General features: G+C 39.2%; 1 protein-coding gene across 1 annotated transcript; it reads left to right on the top strand.

The window, feature by feature from the left end:
• Positions 1 to 1,940: 1,940 nt before the first annotated feature.
• On the top strand, positions 1,941 to 24,075 carry LOC101862170 (ATP-dependent RNA helicase HAS1). The gene is made up of 13 exons (XM_005093277.3): positions 1,941 to 2,031; positions 6,205 to 6,282; positions 8,867 to 9,016; positions 9,381 to 9,534; positions 11,199 to 11,346; positions 11,985 to 12,137; positions 12,823 to 12,937; positions 13,113 to 13,252; positions 13,757 to 13,918; positions 14,757 to 14,909; positions 17,604 to 17,774; positions 18,310 to 18,487; positions 23,744 to 24,075. The coding sequence occupies exons 1-13, from the start codon at positions 1,953 to 1,955 to the stop codon at positions 23,860 to 23,862; spliced, it is 1,800 nt and encodes a 599-aa protein (XP_005093334.1). The 5' UTR covers positions 1,941 to 1,952; the 3' UTR covers positions 23,863 to 24,075.

Genomic DNA, 24,075 nt, shown 5'->3' with positions numbered 1-24,075 from the left:
AGAAATAAAAGGCTGAACGCTGCGTATACGTACATGTACTCACAAAGTGCGTATGGAAGCGTTCAACCTTTTATTTCTATATTACCTAGGTCCACTGCGGACCGACACGCTTCCTCACGCTTACGTGAAAAACGTAAGACGTCTAGCATGTCCAAACATTTTCCGTACGTACAGTACGTTTTGGTTACCTTTTAGAAGAAAGTTGGTTATCTTTTGTTTTTGCACACTTTTACCTTTAAAATTAAATTAATGCCATTTGACTTTGATCTCAGTATTCTCAGTCTCCAAACTTTGATTTGTTTCGTTTGACATGTTGATTTAAGAATAGTCAATAAAGTTTACATCATTGTTCATTATTGAATTTGTTATTCTGAATTTCAATAGAGTCGTTTTGTTAAATGTTTATTTCTGCTTCCATTTTTCAAAGAAAATAAAACGTTCCTGAAAAGAACACGCTCTTTGGGAGGCACAGAGTTAGCTTTTACTTAAATGACGGATAGGGTAGACCATTTACTTAGGTCATACTACAATGACAACAGCGACAAATAACGGAGAAGGAGAAGGAGAAGGAGAAGAAAAAGAAGCAGCAAGCAGCAGCAAGCAGCAAGCAGCAGCAAGCAGCAATCAGCAGCAAGCAGCAGCAACAGCAAGCAGCAGCAGCAGCAACAACATCTTACATCAGTGTAACTGTCAGCCTTTCAATTGGTGGAATGGCCAGCTTCCTCCAGTTCGTATTCTGTTTTTGAATATGTAGTCCACATAATTCCAAAAGGCTTTGAAAGCTTGCCTTCGTCATGCGAAAATATGCTAAGCATGTTTCGTTATCATCAAGATTAATTTGGTGCAACATTCTAAATTCTCCTGTTTTGCCTCGTTCTTTGCTTATGGGATGTTCCCAGAATCGGCGGTGACCTTGCATATACCTGCTCTTCAACCATCACCATAAAAAAATTATTCTTCCTTGTTAACGCCATTTCTCTAAATCTAAATCTACGTCTGGTGCGCAAAAAAAGAAAAGAAGGAAGGAGAAGAGGAAGATACATGTACACCAAAGTCGGTGTCGCATCCTGATCCAGAGGGTTGAGGTCCGTGTTCGACACCTCGTGTATGAAGGGGTTGCACCTCCTGCAGACGAAGCGGTGGGTCTATTTATACCCCCCCCCCCCCCCCCCCGGCCCACTGGGGGTGGTTTGTATGTGTGTGTGTGTGTGTGTGTGTGTGTGTGTGTGTGTGTGTGTGTGTGTGTGTGTGTGTGTGTGTGTATACGTGTGTGTGTGTGTGTGTGTGTATACGTGTGTGTGTGTGTGTGTGTGTGTGTGTGTGTGTACGTGTGTGTGTGTGTGTGTGTGTGTGTGTGTGTGTGTGTGTGTGTTTGTGTGTGTGTGTGTGTGTGCGACATGTGAGAGCAGCAATGTGTAAGTGTCTGAGTGTGACTATGACTATGAGTGAGTATTTAGGTGTGTGAGAAAGTGTGGGTGAGGATGTAGGTATTAATATTGCGTAGCCTATGGGTGAACTCTAATTGTTATGTCATGTTATGTGTATTATGTATCAGTCTGCTTTTGAATTGCGATCGGGCCAACAGGTAGCTTTCTGATTAAAAATGATTCTGATACTACTACTACTACTACTACTGCTGCTGCTGCTGCTGCTGCTGCTGCTGCTGCTGCTGCTGCTGCTGCTGCTGCTGCTACTACTACTACTAAATTTAATAATAATAATATTAATAATAATAATAATAATAATAATAATAATAATAATAATCATAATAGTCATAATAATAATAAAATTAATAATAATAATAAAATTAATAATGATAATAAAATTAATAGTAATAACAATAATGATAATAATAATAATAATAAAAATCGATCCGAAATCACTTGTTCGAAATAGCCTAGATCTGATCTACCACTTCCGGTTTCGTACACTTCCGTAAACTTACATACAACATGGCGGCTACGAAGGAGGACCGCATGCGGTTGAAGCAAGTAAAGGAAGCTATTAGTAGTGGAAATTGCGATACAAAAGGTATGATAAATCTTATTCATAATGCACCTTCATATAGTATGAACATATATGTATTTAAAAATCACGAGTAAAGTCTATGCATGATGGGCTTTGAAATGCGTCAACTTCAACTGTCAACACGTTGCTCGCCAAGTTTCGTTTTCTGTTTCCATCTCATCAGCTGTCAACCGGTAAACACGAGAACACGTTGCCTCTATTTAACTCTCTGACTACTGGACCCTTTTGCTGGATAATCTGGTTTTGGTCCCAACGATAACATATAGCCAAGGCCTATGGAGTATGGATTTAAAAAGGGAGTGTATACAGACCTGGTAACCTGGAACAAAGTCACAAAGTATACAGACCCGCTAGGGGAACTCTTTTGTGATTTCGGAAAGTTTCAGCGCCCTCTTGGCTCATGGTAGACCTAGATCTAGGTTCTTCTAGATCTATGGCAGAGGTCTAGATCTAGACAGACAGACATAAATCGGCGCTTTTTCGGTAGTTCCCACCCCGCATTTGTTATTCGCCGGTTTTGGCCCCAAGAGTAGGGGGGTTTCAGGGATAAAAACAAGGTGGGGGGTTTCAGGGGGGCATGCCCCCCTGAATTTTACCACAATTTAATGTTTTGCAGTTGTTAGGTTTGACATCTTAGCTTGCCGCGAATCAAACGTATAGATCTAGATGTAGGTCAGGCTCTATCAAATAAGGGGGGTGGGAACTACCGAAAAAGTGCCCATAAATCATTGATCAAGTTTCGAGGCTAGCTAGATATCTAGCCTAGATCTAAATCTAGAGTAAAATTACGGGTTCGGTCAAAATTAGGACGAAAACAGGCACGTCGACTTTAAAGCTTTATATCTCCTATCTGCCTTGCCCTAGAGACAAACCGAAACCAGCTACAGGAAGCCCTGTGATTGGATGACCCCAGGAAAGACCTGTTTCAGCTTGTTCTCATATTTGAGGCCCTTACTGGGTGCAAAAGTAACGCCCGATTAATTTACGTGTTCAGTCACATTTTTTTTTTTCTCATGGATTCAGGCTGTATTTTGAGGTATTTTTTTACTTTCCCTCCCGTCTCACACTCAGCTACCAGTTGTCTATTTTCTACTAAATATTGATGCGCTGAACACGAATATCAACTTCATTTCCGTCGCAAATTAATAGTTTTTTTTTTAAATATTTGATTGTTTTTAATCGAGATAGACATGCTTAGGACCAATCGGGGGGTTCCAGGGGGGCCTGCCCCACTGCGTGTAAAAGAAAATCTGGGGGGTTACAGGGCCAGGGGGGCATGCCCCCCTGTTTTTACATATAATTTGATATTTTACAGTTAGATTTGAAATTGTCTTGAAAATAATTGATAAGCGACAGTTTTAGTGGCTTTATGTGTGATCTGCAGCAAATAGTACAGCAGTTTGACCCCTGAAACTGCATCTGTGTGCGGGAGTGAAAGTAAAAATTTACCCATCCTGACATTCTGTCATTTTCAATTATTATCACATTTGTTTCTTTGCAAGCTTAATAACATAATTTTTAATGTTTGTTATCAACACTTGGACACAATGATAGTTTGTCTAAAGTGATTTTCACCATTTATAGCTATTTTTAATGAGTATGTATCTGACCCACTTTACTACGTGGTATTTGACTCTACTACTACACTGGCATCTGGCTCACTCAACTACACTGGTATCTGACTCTGCTACACTGATATCCGACTGTATTACACACTGGTATCTGACTCTACTACACTGGTGTCTGACTGAGCTAATATGCTGTATCTGACTCAACTATTATTTAAATTATGCACAAATTCTTTATTCTTTGTTATATAACCATTGGCTCTATATTATCTTATGTGCCCGAAGGATGAGAAACTACGGATTTTATGTTACAATCCGGGCACCCCCCCCCCTTTGGGCAAAAACGGCGAGACTGAACTGCAATTCTCTTTCATCCTTCACGGCTGTTCAGTTCTACTATCCTTGCGGAGCACTTAGTTTAACCCGTCCGCTGACCTCCCGGGGTAATAAATCCTACCTGACAGTCGGGCCATGCCTTCCTTCTTGTGCGGTAGCGCTGTTAGCCGATTTCGGTTAGAAAGTCTGTAATTTTCACTTGATTTAGACCCCTGTAAATGTCCTCTCTTATCTATCACTATGGGTGTGTGAGGTATCAAATAAAAGCTCAGACTTCTCAATAACCCACATCCTTTAGTTCATTTCTAGATCTGAGTGTGTACACACACTACCTCTGTATTTAACCCTACCTTGTGGCACACGTATTTCCCGGATTGCTACAAAGATCAGGATTTTTTTTCCATTCGTGAAACGCAGATTGTCATCATTTTTTTATCTGCCGTATCAAGAGTCAGTGAGGTATTTATTTGTGAAAAAATTGTTTAGATTCACTGGAAAACTTTAGCAGGACGGCGAGTTTTGTTACTTCACCCTGTGATATTTTCCCGACCGCAGCGCTCCCCCGCGTTGTATTCACGCGAAGTCCCGCTTTCACTTTCGCGGATTCTTTATCGATAAGTTTTAAGAGAGTCTGCTATCAGAGTGAAAATAGAACACACGCGGGAATTGCACCTTGAGAGTTTGAAAAACTGTAGAACATGCAGGGCCAGAAGTGAAAAGGCTAAGAAGGCAAATCAGAGTAGATATTTTTGTGCAAACTTTAAAAATGATTTACTCGTGTTTTAGCGCGTGAACGTGGACACGGATAGTGCAGACACACATCCCTTTGAATTGTGCAACAAATGTGCACAGCGCATATACCGTTTAAGGAAGCAAGTCAGAGAAGCAACCCTATCTGCTGCACAAAAAAGTATAGAAGAAAGTTTGCACATTTGGACACCTTTCGATCAAAATAAGACAGTAGATGCTTGCCCTGTGTGTTCCCTTTGCACACTTCAAAATAAAGGATGTATTAGAAAGGAAAATCAAACACCGTCTTGCTCAGAAGACCCACGAGAGCCTCCATCTGTTGAAACACCGACCCATGTAATTGCGGCAGACCAACTATTACATGAAAGTACTCAACAGACATCCATAGTAGATCAATCATCACTAGAAGTAGCACAAGTGAACTCCCCACACAGAGATCTAGATCTAAGCCTTGCAGCACCAGCCGCGACTTCAACACCATCTCCTTTCGCGCAGTTTAAAGACACATCACTTGAAGAAAAGAGCAATGCATAATTTCAATCGAGCAATGACCCTCTCTATTTCTCTGCCTTTCTCTCTCTCTCTCCTCTGTGTATCGCTTGCCTTCTCTTTTTCTTTGTTTGTCTCTTGTTTTTCTCTCTCCCCACCTATTTCCCACTCTATCTTTCTCTCGTTCCCTCCTGCCAACTGGACTTCTAGCACCTCTCTCTCTCTCTCTCACGGGCTTGAGCCCCAACCCCCTCCCCACCCTTCGCCCCCATCTCTATCCCAAAGTAAATGAAAGTTTCTCCATCAAATGAAATTAGCAGTTGGTATGTCTGTGTGGGTGTGTAAGGTGTGAATGGGGGGGGCGTGGAGGGATTTTTTTTTTTAGCTAAGGATTTTAGTAGTTTTTGCTGGTTACTAAATGCAAAATAGGTTACTGCCACGTTCGATCAGTCTTGTTTTCTCGCAGTACCTTTTAAAGGTATTTTCAAATGAAGTATGGTCCGGGAACGTTGCCCCAACCACAACTGAAGTATCTGAATATTCAGACATTTAAAAATCTCTTTCTCTAAAAATTGAATTCGATGCAAAAAATACTTCTTCCCGGTCCTCGCAGAATGGCAGAAGGGAGATTCGGAGAAAGATAACGCAGAACTCTCGCAAATAACCAAAAAATCTAGAGAATGGAAACAGTTCGGAGAAATAGAGTTCAAGTTTATTTTCCCGAACGTTTAAAGATGTAAAAACAGAATACATTTTTTAAAAGTGATTTAAATCACTGAGTTTTATTTTTAAAATCAAGTTGATATAAATTTTTTTTTTTAATCAACTGATTTAAATCGACCTGTATAGTTTGAATATAATATTGTATATGTTAAATGGTATCCTTTGGCTTCCAAGCCACTTTGTCTTGAGGCAAAAATATGGTCTGTCAAAACGATAAATAATCTTTTGCCAATTTTCCTGTCAAAGCAAGTCTAAACTTGGTTTAAATGGCACTCCCAACTTTTTAGAATTTGCCTTGTTTCTCACACAGAGTTGAAAAAGCTCAAGAAACTGCGTCGGGAATTGAAGGCGAAAATAGCTGCGTCTCGAGCTCTGAATGACAAAGCAGGTGAGTGATTATTCTGTATCTATCTGGGCACACTGCCGTAAGCTGAAAAAACAATATTTTTTTTTGCTGCACGGCAGTTTTATTTGGAATAAAAGATTTTCTCTTAGCCTAACCATTGGAACATAGAGTCGTTTGGAATTTTGAATTCTCATTTATTTAAAAACTAGTCACAGTTTCACTTTGATTTTTTTCACACAAGTAGGGTAACTGATCAGACTTTCGATTATTTATCAAATAAAAAATGAAAGAGAAAAAAAAGACTTTTTATCCGCTTACAGCAGTACAGAAGTCTCTACTCTTGGGGCCTAGTGATCAGGCTCAGGGTGCATTGAGAGGCATATTTCAAGGCGCTCCTTTCATTTCTTACTGGTTTGCTTCCTTGTTTACCAAATGCAGATGACAAATATGCTTTGCCTTTGTGAAAGATGACCTCACATTTTAAGTTATGGTGTCGTATCACTTTTCTAGCTACGTCTATTGGTGGCATTAATTGTTTGAAATTGGTTGAGGGGAAAGTGTGGGTTTTCTTCTTTTCTTCATTCCTTCCGTTCCCTACACTACACATGCTCATAAAAGTAATTCTGTTGACTATTCTAACATTTCAATTCATTTACTGGTCCGGTTTTGAAGAAACCTTAAGGGAAGACCCGGGTCGGCGATCCAAGGCAATATCGATACAATTTTTCAAACTATCCAACTTCTGTTTTTTGCTGAACAACATCCTTTGACATCTGTTCTATCGAGTCAAAATGAAGAAACTGTTGAAAAAACACCCTAAATGACCTAAAAGGGCATTTGAAAAGTGCAAATTGCTCTTAAAAATCCTTTTAAAAATCCCTGTTTTTTCTGTTTTTCTCAAAATCTACTTTTTGACATATGTGACCTCCTGGGTGCAAGGAGTTTTCAAAAACTACAGAAGGTAGAAGCTTCAAATTTGGTGTACATGTGTTTTAAGATCTATTCTGGGGATCTATGAAAGGGAATTAGGAAATGTTGGTAACTTGAGAAAATATTCAATTTTTTTGTATTATGTACCCCAAAATTTCGTCAACTGACTCTAGGGGGTCCAATGACTTTGGGCTCACTTTTTTAGTTTTAAAGATAGGTCAAAATCCTTCCATGGATCCCCAGTTCATATAGGTTTGTACTTGTGTGCCAAATTTCAGGCTGATAATTCAATATTTACTATGAAATTCTTCTGCACTGAGAAACTGGTTTGAAAATCCAAGATGGCCGCCACAGAGACCCATTTTTCAGAAAAATTCAACAAATAAATTCACCCCTAGTACATCCTATTTACCTATGAACTTCTTGCACAATTACATGAAATTGAGTAAAAGTCATTCGTTTAGAAAATTTTTCCGGGAGTGTACGTCTTCCCTTAAAGTCAAAGTATACACAGCATATAGTACAGCAGGACGCTTAAAAAAGTTAATTGCCAGAAATTCAAACTGGATCCAGAGGCACATTTGTATTTTTAGGTAGGTTCCTAGGCATGCAGATGAAAGAGAAACAGATTCTGTTACACAATAAAAGCAGGCTCTTGGACTCACTGGAATCCTGGTGTGGTGCTAGATCAAGAAATGTCAATGAAATACCATGTATCCAATCTTTGTAAAAATCTATATCTCCAGCTGAAGAAAATAGGGAGCATTAGAAAATATCTATCTGTTGGTGTCACCAAAACTTTAATAACATCACTTATATTGTCAAGGATTGATTATTGCAATTCCTTACTGGCTGGTGTACCTGATGAACAGTTACAACAACTACAAACAGTACAAAATATTGCTGCCAAAATAATTACTAAAAAACTAAAGCATGATCATGTGACTCCTATTTTAAAAGCATTACACTGGCTCCCAGTGAAAGAGCATATCATATATAAAATCTGTTATAACTTGCTATAAGTGCTTAAATGATTTTTCACCGGACTATCTAAAACAGCTTTTAACACCCTATATGCCTCCTAGAACGCTCAGATCATCAAGTGACAAAACAAACCTTGTTAAGCCTAAAATAAATTACAAATCATATGGCCAACGCTCTTTTTCATATTTTGCCCCACTTGTTTCCAAAAACTATCAGAGAAGCAGAAAATCTAGAAATTTTTAAGAAGAAACTAAAATCATTTCTATTTTCATCATATTTCGATTAGACAGAATGCATCCAAGCTGTAGATCGTTGTGAGTTTGTATGTGCATATGTACGTATGTGAGTATGTGTGTGTGTGTGGTGCGTGCGTGAGTGAATATGTGTTTGCATGAGTATGTAACACTATGTACCTTTAAAATTGATTTGTAAATCCATTATATGTATCATGTTGAGCGCATAGAGCATTGCATAAGTGGATATGCGCTATATAAGTGCAACCCATTATTATTATTATCCTGCTGGGCCTGTTCTTAGGTGGAGGCAAATATATGATAATATAGGTGCCTTTGCTAATTTAATTATAATTAATATCACAGACCTGTAGAGTAATGTTTTCCATCTGTGTGTTACGTATTATAACCTTGTATTAAAATAATGTCATGTGTAAAAGATTTGACAATAGCACTAGAGCATTGCTTTCTCTTTACAGCCACCATTGTGGAATCTGAAGATGCTGAAGTAAAAGGCACTGGTTCTGACGATGAAGACGATGATGGGAATGTGGATGAAAGTATGGAGAATGGAGACTCCCAGGAGAACAGTGAGGAAGGCTCTGGAAATGAGGAAAATGCTCAGACTGGTGAGTTTCTTCAGGAAATTAGATCACTGTAGGTGTTTATGATCATTGTTACATTCATTTATTATTCCATTTCTTTTTTTTTGGAAATATTTTTTTATACTGTATTCTGTGAAGTCCGTTAAAACCGAAGAAGTTAAATCTGAAAGAATCTGAAAACAGCAGTAAACCAAAAGGAAATTAAATCCCATACCCCCCCCCCCCCCCCCCCCCTCATATAAGAGCAAACTCTATAAATCAAAAACCCATCTAAAGCAAAGAAAATCTGGTGGGCCAACATTGTAATAATTCAGTTTAAGTGGAATATACTGGCTCCACTACAGTAGTATATTTTGACTGATTGTGTTTTTATTATTCTTTTTTGTAGATGCTGATGGTGAGGGATCAACATTTAACTCAACCGAGTTTTCTTCGCTGAAGGATCGTGTTTGTGAGCTGACTCTTAATGGAATTGAAGACATGGGTTTTACACACATGACAGAAATTCAACACAAGTCCATACCTTATCTTCTGGAAGGGAGGTAATTATACCGTAACTTTTTCATGTCATTGATTTCTTTTTGTATTGTTGTGCGGCTGTAAGATCATTGCTTGGTGCATAAAGTTGCTGCTGTGAGTAGCATGGGGGGGGGGGGGGGGGGGCGGCTCTCTCTTCTGATAAAGAAGTTTGCAATATTATTGCCTTTTCTGAGAAGGAAATATAATAATAATAATAGATAGCATTTGTATAGCGCATATCCCGGCTCAGCAGCAGGCTCTATGCGCTTTACACTATATAGTGTTCTGTATTATATTTCTCTCAACCCTAGTGTAATTCTAAGGTAGCAATATAGCTGGTCTGATCAGAATTGGAAGAGTAAAGTTGGTAGGCTACCTTTTCAGTTTCTTAAGATGTATTATAAATGGTTATATTCTCAGACCTGTCAGGCTTTCTGATGAAATTGGTGCCTTCTGGTTTTTTTGTGGGAGTTTTCGGGCCCGTTGAAAAACTCTGATCAGGTGTACACCTTTTTTCCCCCTTTGTATTTCTTTTCCATCAGTCATAGCAATTTATTGTAAATGACGTAGCAAACACATTTTAATTTGTGTGGATTCGCGATACACGTTTATGTTAAGATTGGTTTCTTACAATATAAACCACTGTGGTTGTGGAAAATCAAATTTAATGGAGGATTTTGAGGGAAACTCCTATTTCTGATCATGGAGTAGTTTCAGATTTGTATTCTGATCAAAGTACCATGTGTTGTTTATTTAACCCTCATCCTACGGGAGCTGGGTTTATGTCGCCCGATAAGCCTATTTCGGCACCCCGCCTACGTTCTGGTCCCGAATCAGTATAGCCCCTGGCTCAGCGCACGCGCATCCTCTTACGTGTCATTCGGGTCCCGAGTCGGATCCCCATTCACGCAGGTCAAGCGTGTGTGCGTCAGTCTGCTTGAGTTTGTGTGCGTTTGTGGCCTTCTTCAAGAACCGCCTGCGTTGGTTCGTAATCGAGGTATACGTCTCATTCAAAACATGCCAAGTTGGTAGCTCTAGATGTTCGTCCAATGAAATTATAGAAGAAATTGGTCCACTTAGACATGAGTAGCTCGAAAGGATAGTCAGGAAAAAAGACTTCCATTTTTCTATACAAAATATTTCAAATGAGCTTGATTCTGTATGAAATTATACTACCTGATAAAAAATAAGCTTGTTTGATAGTTTTGAATACCATTATGCTGGTACAAAGAACAATTTGAGTGTAAAACATTCGGAAATTGATCTAAATTATCCCCTTTGGAACCTCAGATCATTCATTACAACAAGAGCGTCCAGAAAGGTTATTCGAATGGGCGTAACTACTCTTAATGTCTTATCAGCTTGTGAGAGGGGTTTATTCATGTGTTTGTAACACTTTATAATAGAAAGCTATGAAAGATAGAGCGTTATTTTCATCATCGGTTAACACACTCCCGCGGTATTTATAGCGAAAACACACGTTTCCCGGCGCGCGCGCTGTACACCAACAGTACACACTGAGTGACCCCGTGGCCTGCCCGGCACGTACGACGTAATCGGTTGCTGATAAGATATGCATCTGGGCACAGACGCAGGATAAGAGTTAATACGTAGCAATGTTTTTGCTCTGACTTATCTTTGTAGTATGTGGGGCTATTTTGAGCTTACTTTACCACTTCTCATACAGAGATCTCATGGGTGCTGCAAAGACTGGTAGTGGGAAAACGCTTGCGTTCCTCATCCCTGCTGTGGAGTTGATTTACAAGTTACGCTTCATGCCCAGGAACGGCACTGGTATCATCATCATCTCTCCGACACGAGAACTTTCCATGCAGGTAGGCACTGCTGGCTGTTGTGACATCTGTCTTTCATTTGTGATCCTCCATTTGCTATGAAATCATGTCTGAAATCTATTTTTGATAAGCAGCAAATAAACTTTCTTGACCTTCTGTGTTTTTTCACAGCGATTGTGTTGCAGAAGCTGGGAAAGGCACACTGTCAGTTTCTTCTAGTTTGGGATCAGCGTAGTTTTATCTTATTGTCCAGACGTAGACTTGTTTTTTTATACAGGCTGAAATGAGTGCAATAGTGAAAGACTTCTTTGAGCCCTGGTTTTAAAAAGTTTGTGGCATTTCCGGTGTCATGGAAAAGAGATTTACAAATTTATATGTTGTTTCTTTTAATAAGCATTTATCCCTTTGGAGCTTTTCATGACAGCACAAAACTCCTTGGGTGTAAAATTTATTAGATTTACCATCAGTCTATCCCCCACCTCATATACATATGCACACGCACTCACACACCTGCATATGCATACTTACTAAACAGCGGCCCATTAGGCTCATAGCGTTACCATTTTCATTTGTGCCGCTGTTACGGCTATTAAGACTGCCATGATTACATGCACTTTGCACTAAATGGCATACATTTGCTCAACTAGTAATTAAGCATGCCCTTCTGCTGTGTTCTGCAGACATTTGGTGTGCTCAAAGAAGTCCTCAAGTACCACCATCACACTTATGGTCTGGTGATGGGTGGCACAAACCGCAGTGATGAGGCCAAGAAACTGGCCAAAGGTATCAACATCCTTGTGGCTACCCCGGGCAGACTGCTTGACCATTTACAGGTTAGTATGCCAAAAGATATTAATTGATAAATAGATTTCTACTTCTCTGTCTTTGTATGTGCTTCTCTTTTTGTCTTTCTCTGTCTCTGTCTCACTCTCTCTCTCCTCTTTCAATGAAGTCATGTCTGACATGATCTATTCTTATCTCTTACTGCATTGGTATTTTATGTGGTCATACAGTGGAGCCCACTTTGAATGAACAGGGTTAATCCAAAATCAGTGATAACGGAAAGAAAAATAAAATCTTTTTTTTTCTTTTTTCTTTTATTTGAGCAATATCTCTAAACCCAAAACCAGGCTAAACTGAAGAAGAGCTGGCAGTCCCCACAGATTTTAGTTTATATTGACTCCAATGTAAACATTTATATGTCTTGGTCAATTGAGACAAATCCCAATAGATGTAATTTTGAAGCCACTTCAGTTTGTAGAAAATTCAATTGATAACAAATATTACTTCTTATGGACATTTGTCGGCTTGAATGATGCTTGTAATATGAAAATGAAATTGGGTGGGGGGGTCTTTATGTGTTGATTATTCCTCATAATAAACGTAGTCCCAATTTTGTTAGATTGCAAGACACCTTATTTTATTCACACAGTGAGCCGAAGCTCATTCATTTTATTAGCAACCTGGAAAAACAGCCTTGTTGATAACCTTTTAACATATTTATTTTTCTGACTTCAGAACACCAAGGACTTTTTGTTCAAGAATCTACAGTGTCTGGTGATTGATGAGGCTGACCGCATTCTGGACATGGGTTTTGAGGAAGAAATGAGACAGATCATTCAGCTTTTGCCCAGTAAGTCATCCTTCTTGTTTGAGAACTTTTACAAATTTGCTGACATTGATAAATAATACTGTTTTTGGCACCTGAAATAAGGATTGAAGGAGGGGCTGTAACTTATGAGCCTTGAGCATAAAAATAATTATTAATTTGACTTTGTTAACTGATTTCTGTTTGTTTTTGTGTGCAGAAAAGAGACAGACTATGCTATTTTCTGCAACCCCCACACGCAAGACAGAAGATTTAGCCAGGATATCACTGAAGAAAGAGCCTTTCTATGTTGGCGTAGATGATAAAAAGAATCAGGCAACAGTTGAAGGACTGGAACAAGTAAGTATATTCTTAAATACAATTGTATCATTAGTTACCTTTTGATGTTGCAGAATAGTATAGTACACTTATTTTCTTTTCATTGTTTTTTTTCCCCCCACAATAGAATACAAACTGAAAGGTATGATTTTTATCTATTATGTTGTCTTCATTTTGTGGTCGTTTCTATTACTGCACTGATGTTTGAAAAGGCTTTTTACTTTGATGGATTGCAATGTGAGTTAGTTTTGCTCCAGTTCATTTTCACTTCTATGTCAATGTTTTTTCTTCATCTCTTCACACACCTCCTGGCCTTTGTGACCCAAATAATCTTCATAGCAATATGAAAGTTTAGTTTAGCTTGAGTGTTTTCTGGGCGGTTGTACTTTTTTCCTTTGCTGTATATTGAACCACTTCAATGTTTACTGGCTTTGGTACAATTTCATTGCTCTGAAAAGTTTTATCATGGCTTTATGACTATCCCTTTCCCGAATTAAAATTACAGTTATTTTTTTTAAAAATCAGGGCTATGTGGTGTGTGAACCAGACAAGAGGTTTCTCCTCCTTTTCACCTTCCTGAAGAAGAACAAGAAGAGGAAAGTAATGGTGTTCCTGTCCTCTTGCATGGCTGTGAGGTTCTATCATGAGCTCCTCAACTACATTGACCTTACTGTCATGTGCATCCATGTGAGTTTTGTTACCATGTCTGTCTAATTGATATTTGTGTTGTGTCACTTACATATGTGAGACATGCTGACAAAATCGATTATTTTGTGGATTTTGTCATGGACATGGATAGATACCATCAAAGTTATAGGTTGGAAGTAACTTATTTTGTAAGCATGCCTCACATATGTAATAAGTTCTCCTGAATACTGAGCATTTTGGACTTGAAGAATGATATACTGTTTGGAATTTGTACAAAGTGTATGAGCCACTGAAAATTGGAATAAACCCATAAAATTTGGGTATGTCATTTGGTGGTGTTTTGAGGATTATGTAATTTTATTTTGTTTTTGTTTGTGGTGTGTAATTTTGCCTTCTTGACCAACAGAGACACACACACACACACACACACACACACACACACACACACACACACACACACACACACACTCGGAGTCATTGTTGGTACTGTCTAAAAAAAGAAATTTGTCAAAATTTGTTTGACCCTCAAAATCACTTTTAAAATGATTTAAACTGAACAACAATAAATAACAGCTCAAAATAGTTATGTTGGTAAACTGGTTCCAAATTTGATTTAAAAAAAAAGTAAATTGTAAACAAAGAAAAGATATTGAAAAAAAAAAAGAGATTTATTTGGAAATGCACATACTTCAGTGGTCTCTTTCGCTAGTGTATTGTTGACTAATGGCTGAGCTTAATCAAACTTAATGTGGCAGAGAGCTTGTGCAGTTGTTTGAAAAAAAAAAAGGGAACAAATTTTCCCAAGCAGGTCTATTCGTGTTGATAATGCATTGTATTGGATGATGTTTTAAACCACATTTTTCTGGTGGATTCACAGGGCAAGCAGAAACAGACCAAACGCACACAGACCTTTTTCCAGTTTTGCAATGCTGACAGTGGTATCCTGCTGTGCACAGATGTGGCTGCCAGGGGTCTGGATATCCCACAAGTGGACTGGATCATACAGTACGACCCACCAGATGATCCCAAGGTGAGAATGTGCCTCTTGCACCCTGGTATTGGCTGCCAGGAAGGGGTCTCTTCCCATCTCTATTCTGTGAAATTCTCACCACCAGCTGTGCCTAATCTGTGAGATATGGTTTCAGTTCTTATTCCCAAGTGAATCTCAGACTTCCTCTCTTTTTCCCACGCAAGGGGATTTCCATCTCAGGCTGTGCCGTGTCGCATTGTGGACTGGTTTCCTACTATTATGCCAAATTCATTGCCATCTTCTTTTCTTGATCTCACAGTCTAGTGGTTGTTGTTTGGTTCTCCATAATTCCCCATTTCTGATGTTGTCCGGCCAGTAGGGCTGGGCCGCGAGAACGGAACTGAATCGCCACTCTTGCCTGCGGAACGCGATTCACGGTTCACTTCAGCGGAACAGTATCGCCAAACGATTTCCGTTTCACTCCACTGTCGCTGTCACCACCTTGTGGCTTGTTTAACCTACTGCTGAGTTGAGTCACGAGCGCAAGAACAGAACGGAACACTTAGTATGGCTCCCCTTATTTTACAAAAGATGGTATAGTCCAACCCCCCTATTAAAACAAATAGATGGAAGGAATTTTATGGAGCCATTGTTTTAGCGAATCATGGGGTGGGGGGGGGGGTGAATTTATGGGGGTCGTTAATTGAGGTCAGTAGATAGAGCAGCGCAACAAAGGGTGTGGGGCGGAGAGGATGGCGGAACAACAAAAGTGGGACTTGCGCTCGCCAAGTGGCGTTGACATGACACTGTTCCGTTTCAGTCAGTGTTCCGCCACAGTTCCACAAGCGCTCGCGAACTCGCGATTCTTTGAAGCCGACTGAATCACAAGTCGCCACTCTCAAATTTGGCGAGCAGGATCCAGCCCTACCGGCCAGTGGATTTTCATGATCTTTTTCAGGCAACCGTTCAGGAAGGACTACATCATGTAGTTTGTTTGCTATCTGCATTGTTACTTTGCATTGTTACTTTCTGTGTTTTCGATCCATACAACAGAATTGTGTACTGGTCCTTGTTATTGGTGACATTGGCCTTAAAGGAAAATTAAAGATGCTTTGAGTTTACTTTTGTCTTCTCCTCACAAGATCTGAAGCTTTCCTTTGTTGTTATTATCGCTGACACCAAGAGAGAAACCCGCAAGCCGTGCTCATCCACAAGTGGAAGTGGAGTTTTTAAATGTTCAAAATAAGGCAAACTTTTCTCTGCCACATTTGGTGTCATCAGCCACAGCAGAAGTCATACGTCATCTTAACCGTTTCGCACTTACAGCGCCCGTATGCGCCCGCGCCGGTGACCCCCGCTCATTCCTATAGCGCCCGAATGCGCCCGCCACCGGGGTGTTTGTTTCGTTGCCGTGGGAGGCTTCTACTTTTACTATCATCAGAAGTTTAACTTAGCTATCTTTATAGAGGAAGGGTTCCGGTTTACTATGGTGTTTTTCTTGTTTTGCTAGTACAAAGAGTCACTTTTTGAGCGGGAACAAAAGTCGGAGGAGATTTTAGTTGTAAACACGCCATCATGTCTCTAGGATGCATGGGCACAAAGCTGCCCGATATGAGTACAGCAAAAACAAAACAAAAACACCCAAAGAAAAGTCTTTTAGGTGCTTTCAAGTTTCCACCAGAGGCTTCAATCTCTGTGAATGTGTTGTATTTCTTTTGTTGTGTGGATTACCTCTTTGTCAGTGGCAGAAACTTCGTGAGTTGAAGAAATGTAGTATACGAGGTCTAGATCTAGATCTAGACTCGGAATCCAAGACACGCATCTCAAAAAGACCTCTCATATCATTTCATACTCTTCTATTCCACTTATAATTTTGTACTAGTAATTTAGCTCATTCATTTTCCTTTCAGAAAATACTATTTTCATAATTTTTGGTTGTGTTTGTGATTTTATACAATTTTCGTGGAGTTGTTGCCCTTGTCTTAAGGATGGGGGCCACAGCTGGCCAAGCCTGCTAAGTGCGAAAGGGTTAACCTTGTATTCTTCTATCTCTTGAGAAATATTCTCCTCTGCGGATGTATTGGTCTGTTATAATTAAGTGTGGAACGCCAGTCATCACAATTTGATGTTCAATACAGTGCAATTTATTTGTCTTTAGACTGACATACTACTCTCTTTGGCTGTTCAAGTTTCTGCTGGATAAATGTTTTATGTGGGTGATTTGCGGGTGTTCTGGTGTGGTTTGCTCTTTCTTTCCTATCAAACATCTGTCATCTTTGTCTCTCCCTTTTCTTTGGATGATAATCTTTAGTAACATCTCCAATCTTCAGCATGACCTTTTTGTGTAGCAAGTGCAGTAAAATTCTTACTAAAATTAAAAATATTTTATTCTGTGCAGATAAAGTTTTTGAAGCTGACCCTACTTTGTGAAACAGTTATTTTGTGCTATTCCTCCCGTCCCCCGATAGGTTCTCTTTAATTTTTGCAGCTTTTTAATGCCCTCAGACCTGATTTAATGGCCACCCGTAAAAGACAATCACCTGTACAAGCAGCCTCTTCTCATCTCTTCCATTGCATATTTTTAACATTATAATGACACTGTGTATGACAGCCTCCTATCTAATACGGCCACTTTTCTCCTCGACAATGAGTGTTTGTCTTAGTTTCTATTGCCTTTTGATTATTTGGTTCAACTTTCATCTTTTCACAAGTGCTTCTTATTGGCTCAATCGCTCTGCCATCCTCATTTTGCAGGAGTACATTCATCGTGTGGGACGAACTGCTCGTGGTGAAGGCGGACAAGGGAATGCTCTCCTGTTTCTCAATCACATGGAGCTGGGATTTCTGCGCTATCTGCGACAAGCCAAAGTGCAATTGAACGAGTTCCAATTTCAGTGGAGCAAAGTGGCCAACATACAACCTCAGGTAGAGGCCAGAATGATTTTCTCGTTTAAATGACTAGTTCTTACCTTCTAACCAGTTCAAGTTACTGTCTGTAGGTTTTCAGGATTAGTTTTATTTGAATTTACAAGGTAGACTGATATTCTTATCACAATGAAAGTTGACCCTTGTTTTACGTTGTTGGATTGCGTAGCGAAGAGCAGGATCCTGTCTGATTTTGACCAGAAGAACCAGGATCTCAGTGGGGATACTTTTTATAGAGTGGGAATTCCATTTATTTGAAAAAGCAAGACCATAAGGGAATCGGGATGACCAGCAGCTGGTTGACAGTTGTATCAAGACTTAAAGTTTAGGTTCTCCTTTCGTAGAATGCAAATGCTTAGATGTGGTTCATAATACAGTGGGGCACAGATAACGCAGATGTGGAAAATTTGAAGCCACAGATTTTCTTTTCTGTTAGCTCGAATTATTAATGTGTCAAACATATTTGTCAATCCCTGACATGTATGGGTTATATGTGCCCACCTGTATTGTTATTATCTTTATTTCTTGTTCTCAGCTTGAAAAATTGATCAGCAAGAACTACTACTTGCACAAGACAGCACAGGAAGGCTTCAAGGCTTACGTGAGAGCTTATGCATCGCACAAGCAGAAGGGCATCTTTGACGTGAGCAAACTGGATGTGACAAAGACGGCCAAGTCTTTCGGCTTTGCAGTGGCACCATATGTTGACCTCAGTATCCTTTGCTAGTATTACAAATTGTCCAAGCTTTTTATGTTGGTGAGAAAGGACTGGTTTTTAGGGGATTTAAAAAAAAAATGTTTTTGGCGTTTGTATACTTGACTGTCATTTTGACTGGAAAGTAAAATGTTTAGCAAGTTGACTGCTGAACCTCAGGAATTTGAAAAAATTGCGGACACCCAGGTATGCCATGGGAATTTGGGAAAATATGTAAAGTTCTCAAAAAATTTAAAGATCAAATCTGATAAGGTCAGTAAGTTCATTTTTGTCGGTAGCGTTTATGATATTCATTCACCTTTTCCTGGTCTGAGAGTAAATTTTATGCAAACAGGCGGCTGTGCCGGAAGTGTATGTATAACAGTCACCAAGGCTCAATCGGGAAAATCAAGATCTGCTATTGTTACCGCGTAAAATTTGGCGGCGATAGTTTTGAACGCTGAGTTGCCATGCAAAGAAATCCATATTCGTCACTGTGCTGTCACTTGTGGAAAAAAAAAGGCAAGGAAATACAAACGTTGTCCGATTTTCAGCTTGTTGGGCTCGCCATAGAGACAGGTCAGTGAACATGCGCGTGTTTGCCTCGCGCAGGGCTGCCAACCTTTCCGATTTTATCGTAATCATTACGATTTTTCAGCTTTATTACGAAATTTCTATCGTAAGGCGATTTATTACGATTTTTACCGTCAGCAGATTTTTGGCCAGGACTATTAAAAAAAAATATTGTTGGCTCTTTAAAAAATTTTTACATGTCTTAGTGCTGACCTGTAAATCGTCCGCCAATAGCCAGGGTCCCCACCAGGTCGGGAAAAAGTCGGGAATTTTGTGATGGGTCGGTAAGTCTGGAAAGGATAGGGCGTGCGTAATATTAGTAGTGTAGCTATCAAGACAATATGATTGGTGAATCATGAAGAGGAAACGTAACTGAACGGCGGAAGTGTATGTGTGACACTGAGGCTCGATCGGGAAGAATCACGATCTAATTTCACTTTCGTGACTACCCAGAAATTTTCCGGTGATAGTCTGATAGATAACGCAACATTTGTAACATGCAGGCTGTGCATTACAAATGCTGTGTCACCTTGAAAATAAATCAATATTAAAAATTTGTCCTCTGCTGTCCCTTGTGAAAAAAGAAAAGAAAGTTATGCAAGCGTCTTGTCGCGTTTGCCATCGTGGCCGGTCTATGAACCTGTGAGTGCAAGTACCGGCGGTCTGAGCGCTGTGAAGTGTAGGACCCCGGAAAAAAATAAGATACACTCAGGGAGTGGGGGGGGGGAGCTGAAGGCAACGCTAGAGGTCAAAAACTTAACTTGGAAGCACATTTTTAGTATTTAGAATTTAACTAACGCGTTCGCGTTTCATTGGATGGGGTGATTGTAATTTATATATCTATATTTTAGCTTTCTGTTCAAGATTGGCAGATTTTAAGTGTCACTGCATCTTGCCCTCCCTCAGTTCTTACACCTCTCGCACTGACAGTGAATAGGTCTACTTGAGCCACTCAAGTAATTACACTAATATTACTCTACTTTGAGCAATAGTTTTCGTCTTCTCGTTTATTATATGAATCACGACTCCCAGACTAGTTATTGACAATCGATATTCTAGTTTTAGGTCTTTTCTCAGGCTCACAACAGGATTCATTTTTTAATAGGGCCTATAGTTTATGTAGGCTAATATGATGAGGGGAAAATATAAATAAGTAAGAACAGACTGAAATACCTAAGTCACACAAGATCACAGTGCCACACTGACATGTTGTTGACTGGATATAGTGTACCTGAGCAATTGCCAAAACGTGAGACTCTCTTGAGACTCAGTGGTTCCAAAATTTTTTTCTTACCAATTTGACGCTTTCATAACACACTGCTTTCTTACCCTTTTCTGTCAGTCTCAGATTGACATTTAGAGCTCATATTTCTAGAGTATCAGAGCAAGAAGATGTAGGGTTTTGGAGATATGGGTCCATTGGTTTGGCAACCACTGTATTTCTTGTATGTAGCACTGATGACAAAAACAGATAAGCAGCAAGGCAAATTATAGACTTTAAATTCCATTTGTTTAGTAAACAAACACTTTGTACACTATGAACTCCATTCATAATGGTAATATGAATGACAAGCATTGTAACAATGACGCAGTGCACAGAACATTTCATCATTGTTATGTACAAGAAAGGATACACATTGGACATTATCATTGACAACACATCACAATAGTGAAAGGCTGTACAAATACAGTTATCAAAGCCTCAGCACCAGAAAAACACATGTGTAAAACAATTTTTTAACTAATATGAGGCAAAAGCACAAAATCAATGGGGCTGACTTGTGCATAACAGTGATGACAAACATGACTTGTAAATAACAATGATGACACAATTTACAGGAAAAGACAAAGTCATGCCTCCAGAGAGAAATGCACACTTTAAGAATAAAAAAAAAAACCAGGAGAGGTTTCTTTTGCTTTGAAACAGATATCAGGTCATATCAAAGACAGTAGACAATCACAATTACGTTGCTAATTATGACAAACAGTACTCGTACATAACAGTGATGACAAAACATACTTGGAAAATGTAAAGTCATGCCTACAAAGAACAAATTTGCACTGTGACTGTGAGATACACAGATCAATAAAGGCGTATTTTGTTTCTAAATGAATCTTGCATGTATGAAATATATGTTGAAAACTTATTGATATTAGCAATTATGAAAAATATTACTTGTACATAACAATGATGACACAATGTATTGGAAAAAGGTATATCATGCCAACAAAGAACAAATGTGTACTTTTGAGTTAGTCAGATAAACAAGGACATGTTTGTCTATTTGTTTGAGTAAAAAGAGCACACATGACTTAAATAATGTTTGCTCTTAGGACAATGTAATTTCTAGTACGTCAGTCAGTCTTGTACGGCTGCATGACGACACCCCAAACGTCATCACTAAGCACAAAAGCTAAATCTATAACCACAGAAATGATCCATCTCTCAAAGTTTATTCACACATCACACTCTTGTTCCAGGAATCCAATGTAAACACCGCAATTTCACTAAAATATTCAATAGGGTAGCCTAAAAACACGCAAAACAGTCCAGTACGTCACATTCAGCGCAATATTCTTGTGCGTAACCGGAGGGTGACGGCAATGACTACTTTCGTTTTTCTCTTTCCCCCGTTGCTTCTGCTGTTCTCGGGAAGCGGGTAAGGGGAAGTCACTCAAGAAAACAATTTTATCTGGGCACTGTTGATGATCCGTTCAAAACAAAAGTAGGCTAAAATTCGGACTTCCGGTACGTCGCAAAGTGGCGCCTTTAACGGCGAATGTTAAACAGCCGACCGAAATCGCAGATATAGGAACCCGATGTTCCTTTCGTGCATCGTGGCTTTTGAACTATTGAATAAACGACGAAAAGCATACTGAAAAATAATGGTGTTTTCTGAAACACCTAGTCCGTGACGACACCACTGACGCAAAGTGATCCGAATTATTCGTTTATTTGCAAACAAATAAACCGATTTCTTGAGCAAGTGAACCTTTCTCGATCACAAATAGCATAGAATTAAAGCACAGGTTAAAAAAAAAACACCCAAAAATACTAAATTTTGGACATTCTTGGAAGTTTGCATTGGTGTGCTCAAAATGACAGTCCAGGAATCACAAAAAACCGAACATTTTTGGCAACAAATTTTACATACTCAAGATTGTAATGCTGACACTGGGTCTGAAACTGCTAATGTAGGTTCTACATCCTATATTTAACGTTATAAGTTTTGGAGGAATAAATACTAATGCATCACATTTTATGCACACTAATGTGAGATGTATGTGTTTTTCCCCATGTTTTGGCAATGGCTCACCTACATGTGTGTGTGTGTGTGTGTGCATTCACAAACATATATACATATATTAGATATAATTGGAGCACGTGCTGTCATTGTTATGTTAGCCTTGCCCATAATAATATTGTACACGAGTAGAAGCATTCGATAAGCCCTATTTTTCCGTAATTAAGACATTTTTTGTTTGTTGTAATATAGTAATTTGAAAATAAGAGCACTATTACTAATTTTTATGGGAAATTACTAATTTTCTTCATGGTCATTACTAAAAACCATGGAGATGGGTTGGCAGCCCTGCTCGCGTGGTGTCGTGTGATTACCTGCTCTTGGTGGGGTCACAAAGTTCATTCAAAGTCTGATCGTTGAAAAATATGGGGGGGGGGGGATATTATTGATTTAAAAAAAGATTAGAGCTCTCTGCGAAGTGCGTTTTGGTGCGGGCCGTTTGTGGAATAGGGATTCGTCATACCTTGTAAGCCTTGTTATTGAACTATGAAGTGTTTGCGTTTCGATGGAAGGGTGATGATAGTAAATTATAACTATATTTTAGCTTTCTGTTCAAGATTGGCAGATTTTCAGTGTCGCTGCATCTCGACCTCGCTCAGTTCTTACACTTCTCACACTGAATAGGTCTACTTGTGCCATTCAAGTTTTTACTCTACTTTGAGTTTGAGCAATAATTTTTGTCTTTTACGTTTATAATATGAATCATGACACCAAGATTCATTCTTGACAGTCAATATTCTGGTTCTAGGCCCTTTCACAGGCTCAATGCAGGATTCATTTTTATAATATAGTATATATAAGATAAGATACATCTTTATTGTCCAGATCCTGGCACATTGGTTTGGCATTTCACCATGTACACGCATATGAAATGATGAGGGGAAAATATAAGTAAAAACAGACTGAAATACCTAAATCACAAAATACTCCAGTGCCACACTGACATTTCGTTAACAGGATATAATGTAGGCTACGTAATTGTGTGTGTGTGTATGTATATACACACACATATATAAATATAGCATGCGCTGTCGTTGTTATGTAACATGCCCCTGGAAAACTGAGAAGCCGGTCTGGCAGTCATCCTGGTTTTCTGATGGAACTAAATTTTTGACTCTCCAACTTTTTTGGCCTTTTCAGTACTTTTCACTCTGTTGCTCAAAAACAGCTTTGCCAAGAACTGGGACTTTTCTCCAGGCATAAATACATTTGATGAATTCGAGGTCTCCTTACCAATGATAAGTTTATAATATAAATAAATCACGAGTATGAATTTGTTGAATGTAAGTTTCACTGTTGTGCCCAGTGGCAGAGTCATAAAGCTGCTTACTTGTTATTAGTTTTGTATAGGTTCGAATGTCTGTTTGTTCAACTATTTTTTCCTTAACCTGCACCAGATGTGATCAGCAACAAGGTGCAGGCTCGATCAGGTCGTCAAGGCTCTGGATACAAGAACAAGAAACAGATGCAGAAATCGAAGATTTTCAAGAATGTTCCGGGCAGGAGGGGGCGATAGAAATGAGGAAGTGTAGGAGTGTTAAATTCAATGTGTTCCACAATTGTTGTCGAGACTGGCGTATGCGGACTGTTATTTTCTTGCATGTGATGAGTTTTGTTTCTCAAGTAACCGCTTTGAAAGAATTTCAGATGGACCGCGGATTGTATGCTTGGAAAAGAAAGGCATTGATCATGCACCAATATTCTCTGAATAAAGCATGTTTGAAAAGTT

This window comes from Aplysia californica, unplaced genomic scaffold (genome assembly GCF_000002075.1).
Source record: "Aplysia californica isolate F4 #8 unplaced genomic scaffold, AplCal3.0 scaffold00061, whole genome shotgun sequence".
NCBI lineage: Eukaryota > Metazoa > Mollusca > Gastropoda > Aplysiida > Aplysiidae > Aplysia > Aplysia californica.
This window is presented reverse-complemented; position numbering and strand designations above follow the sequence as displayed.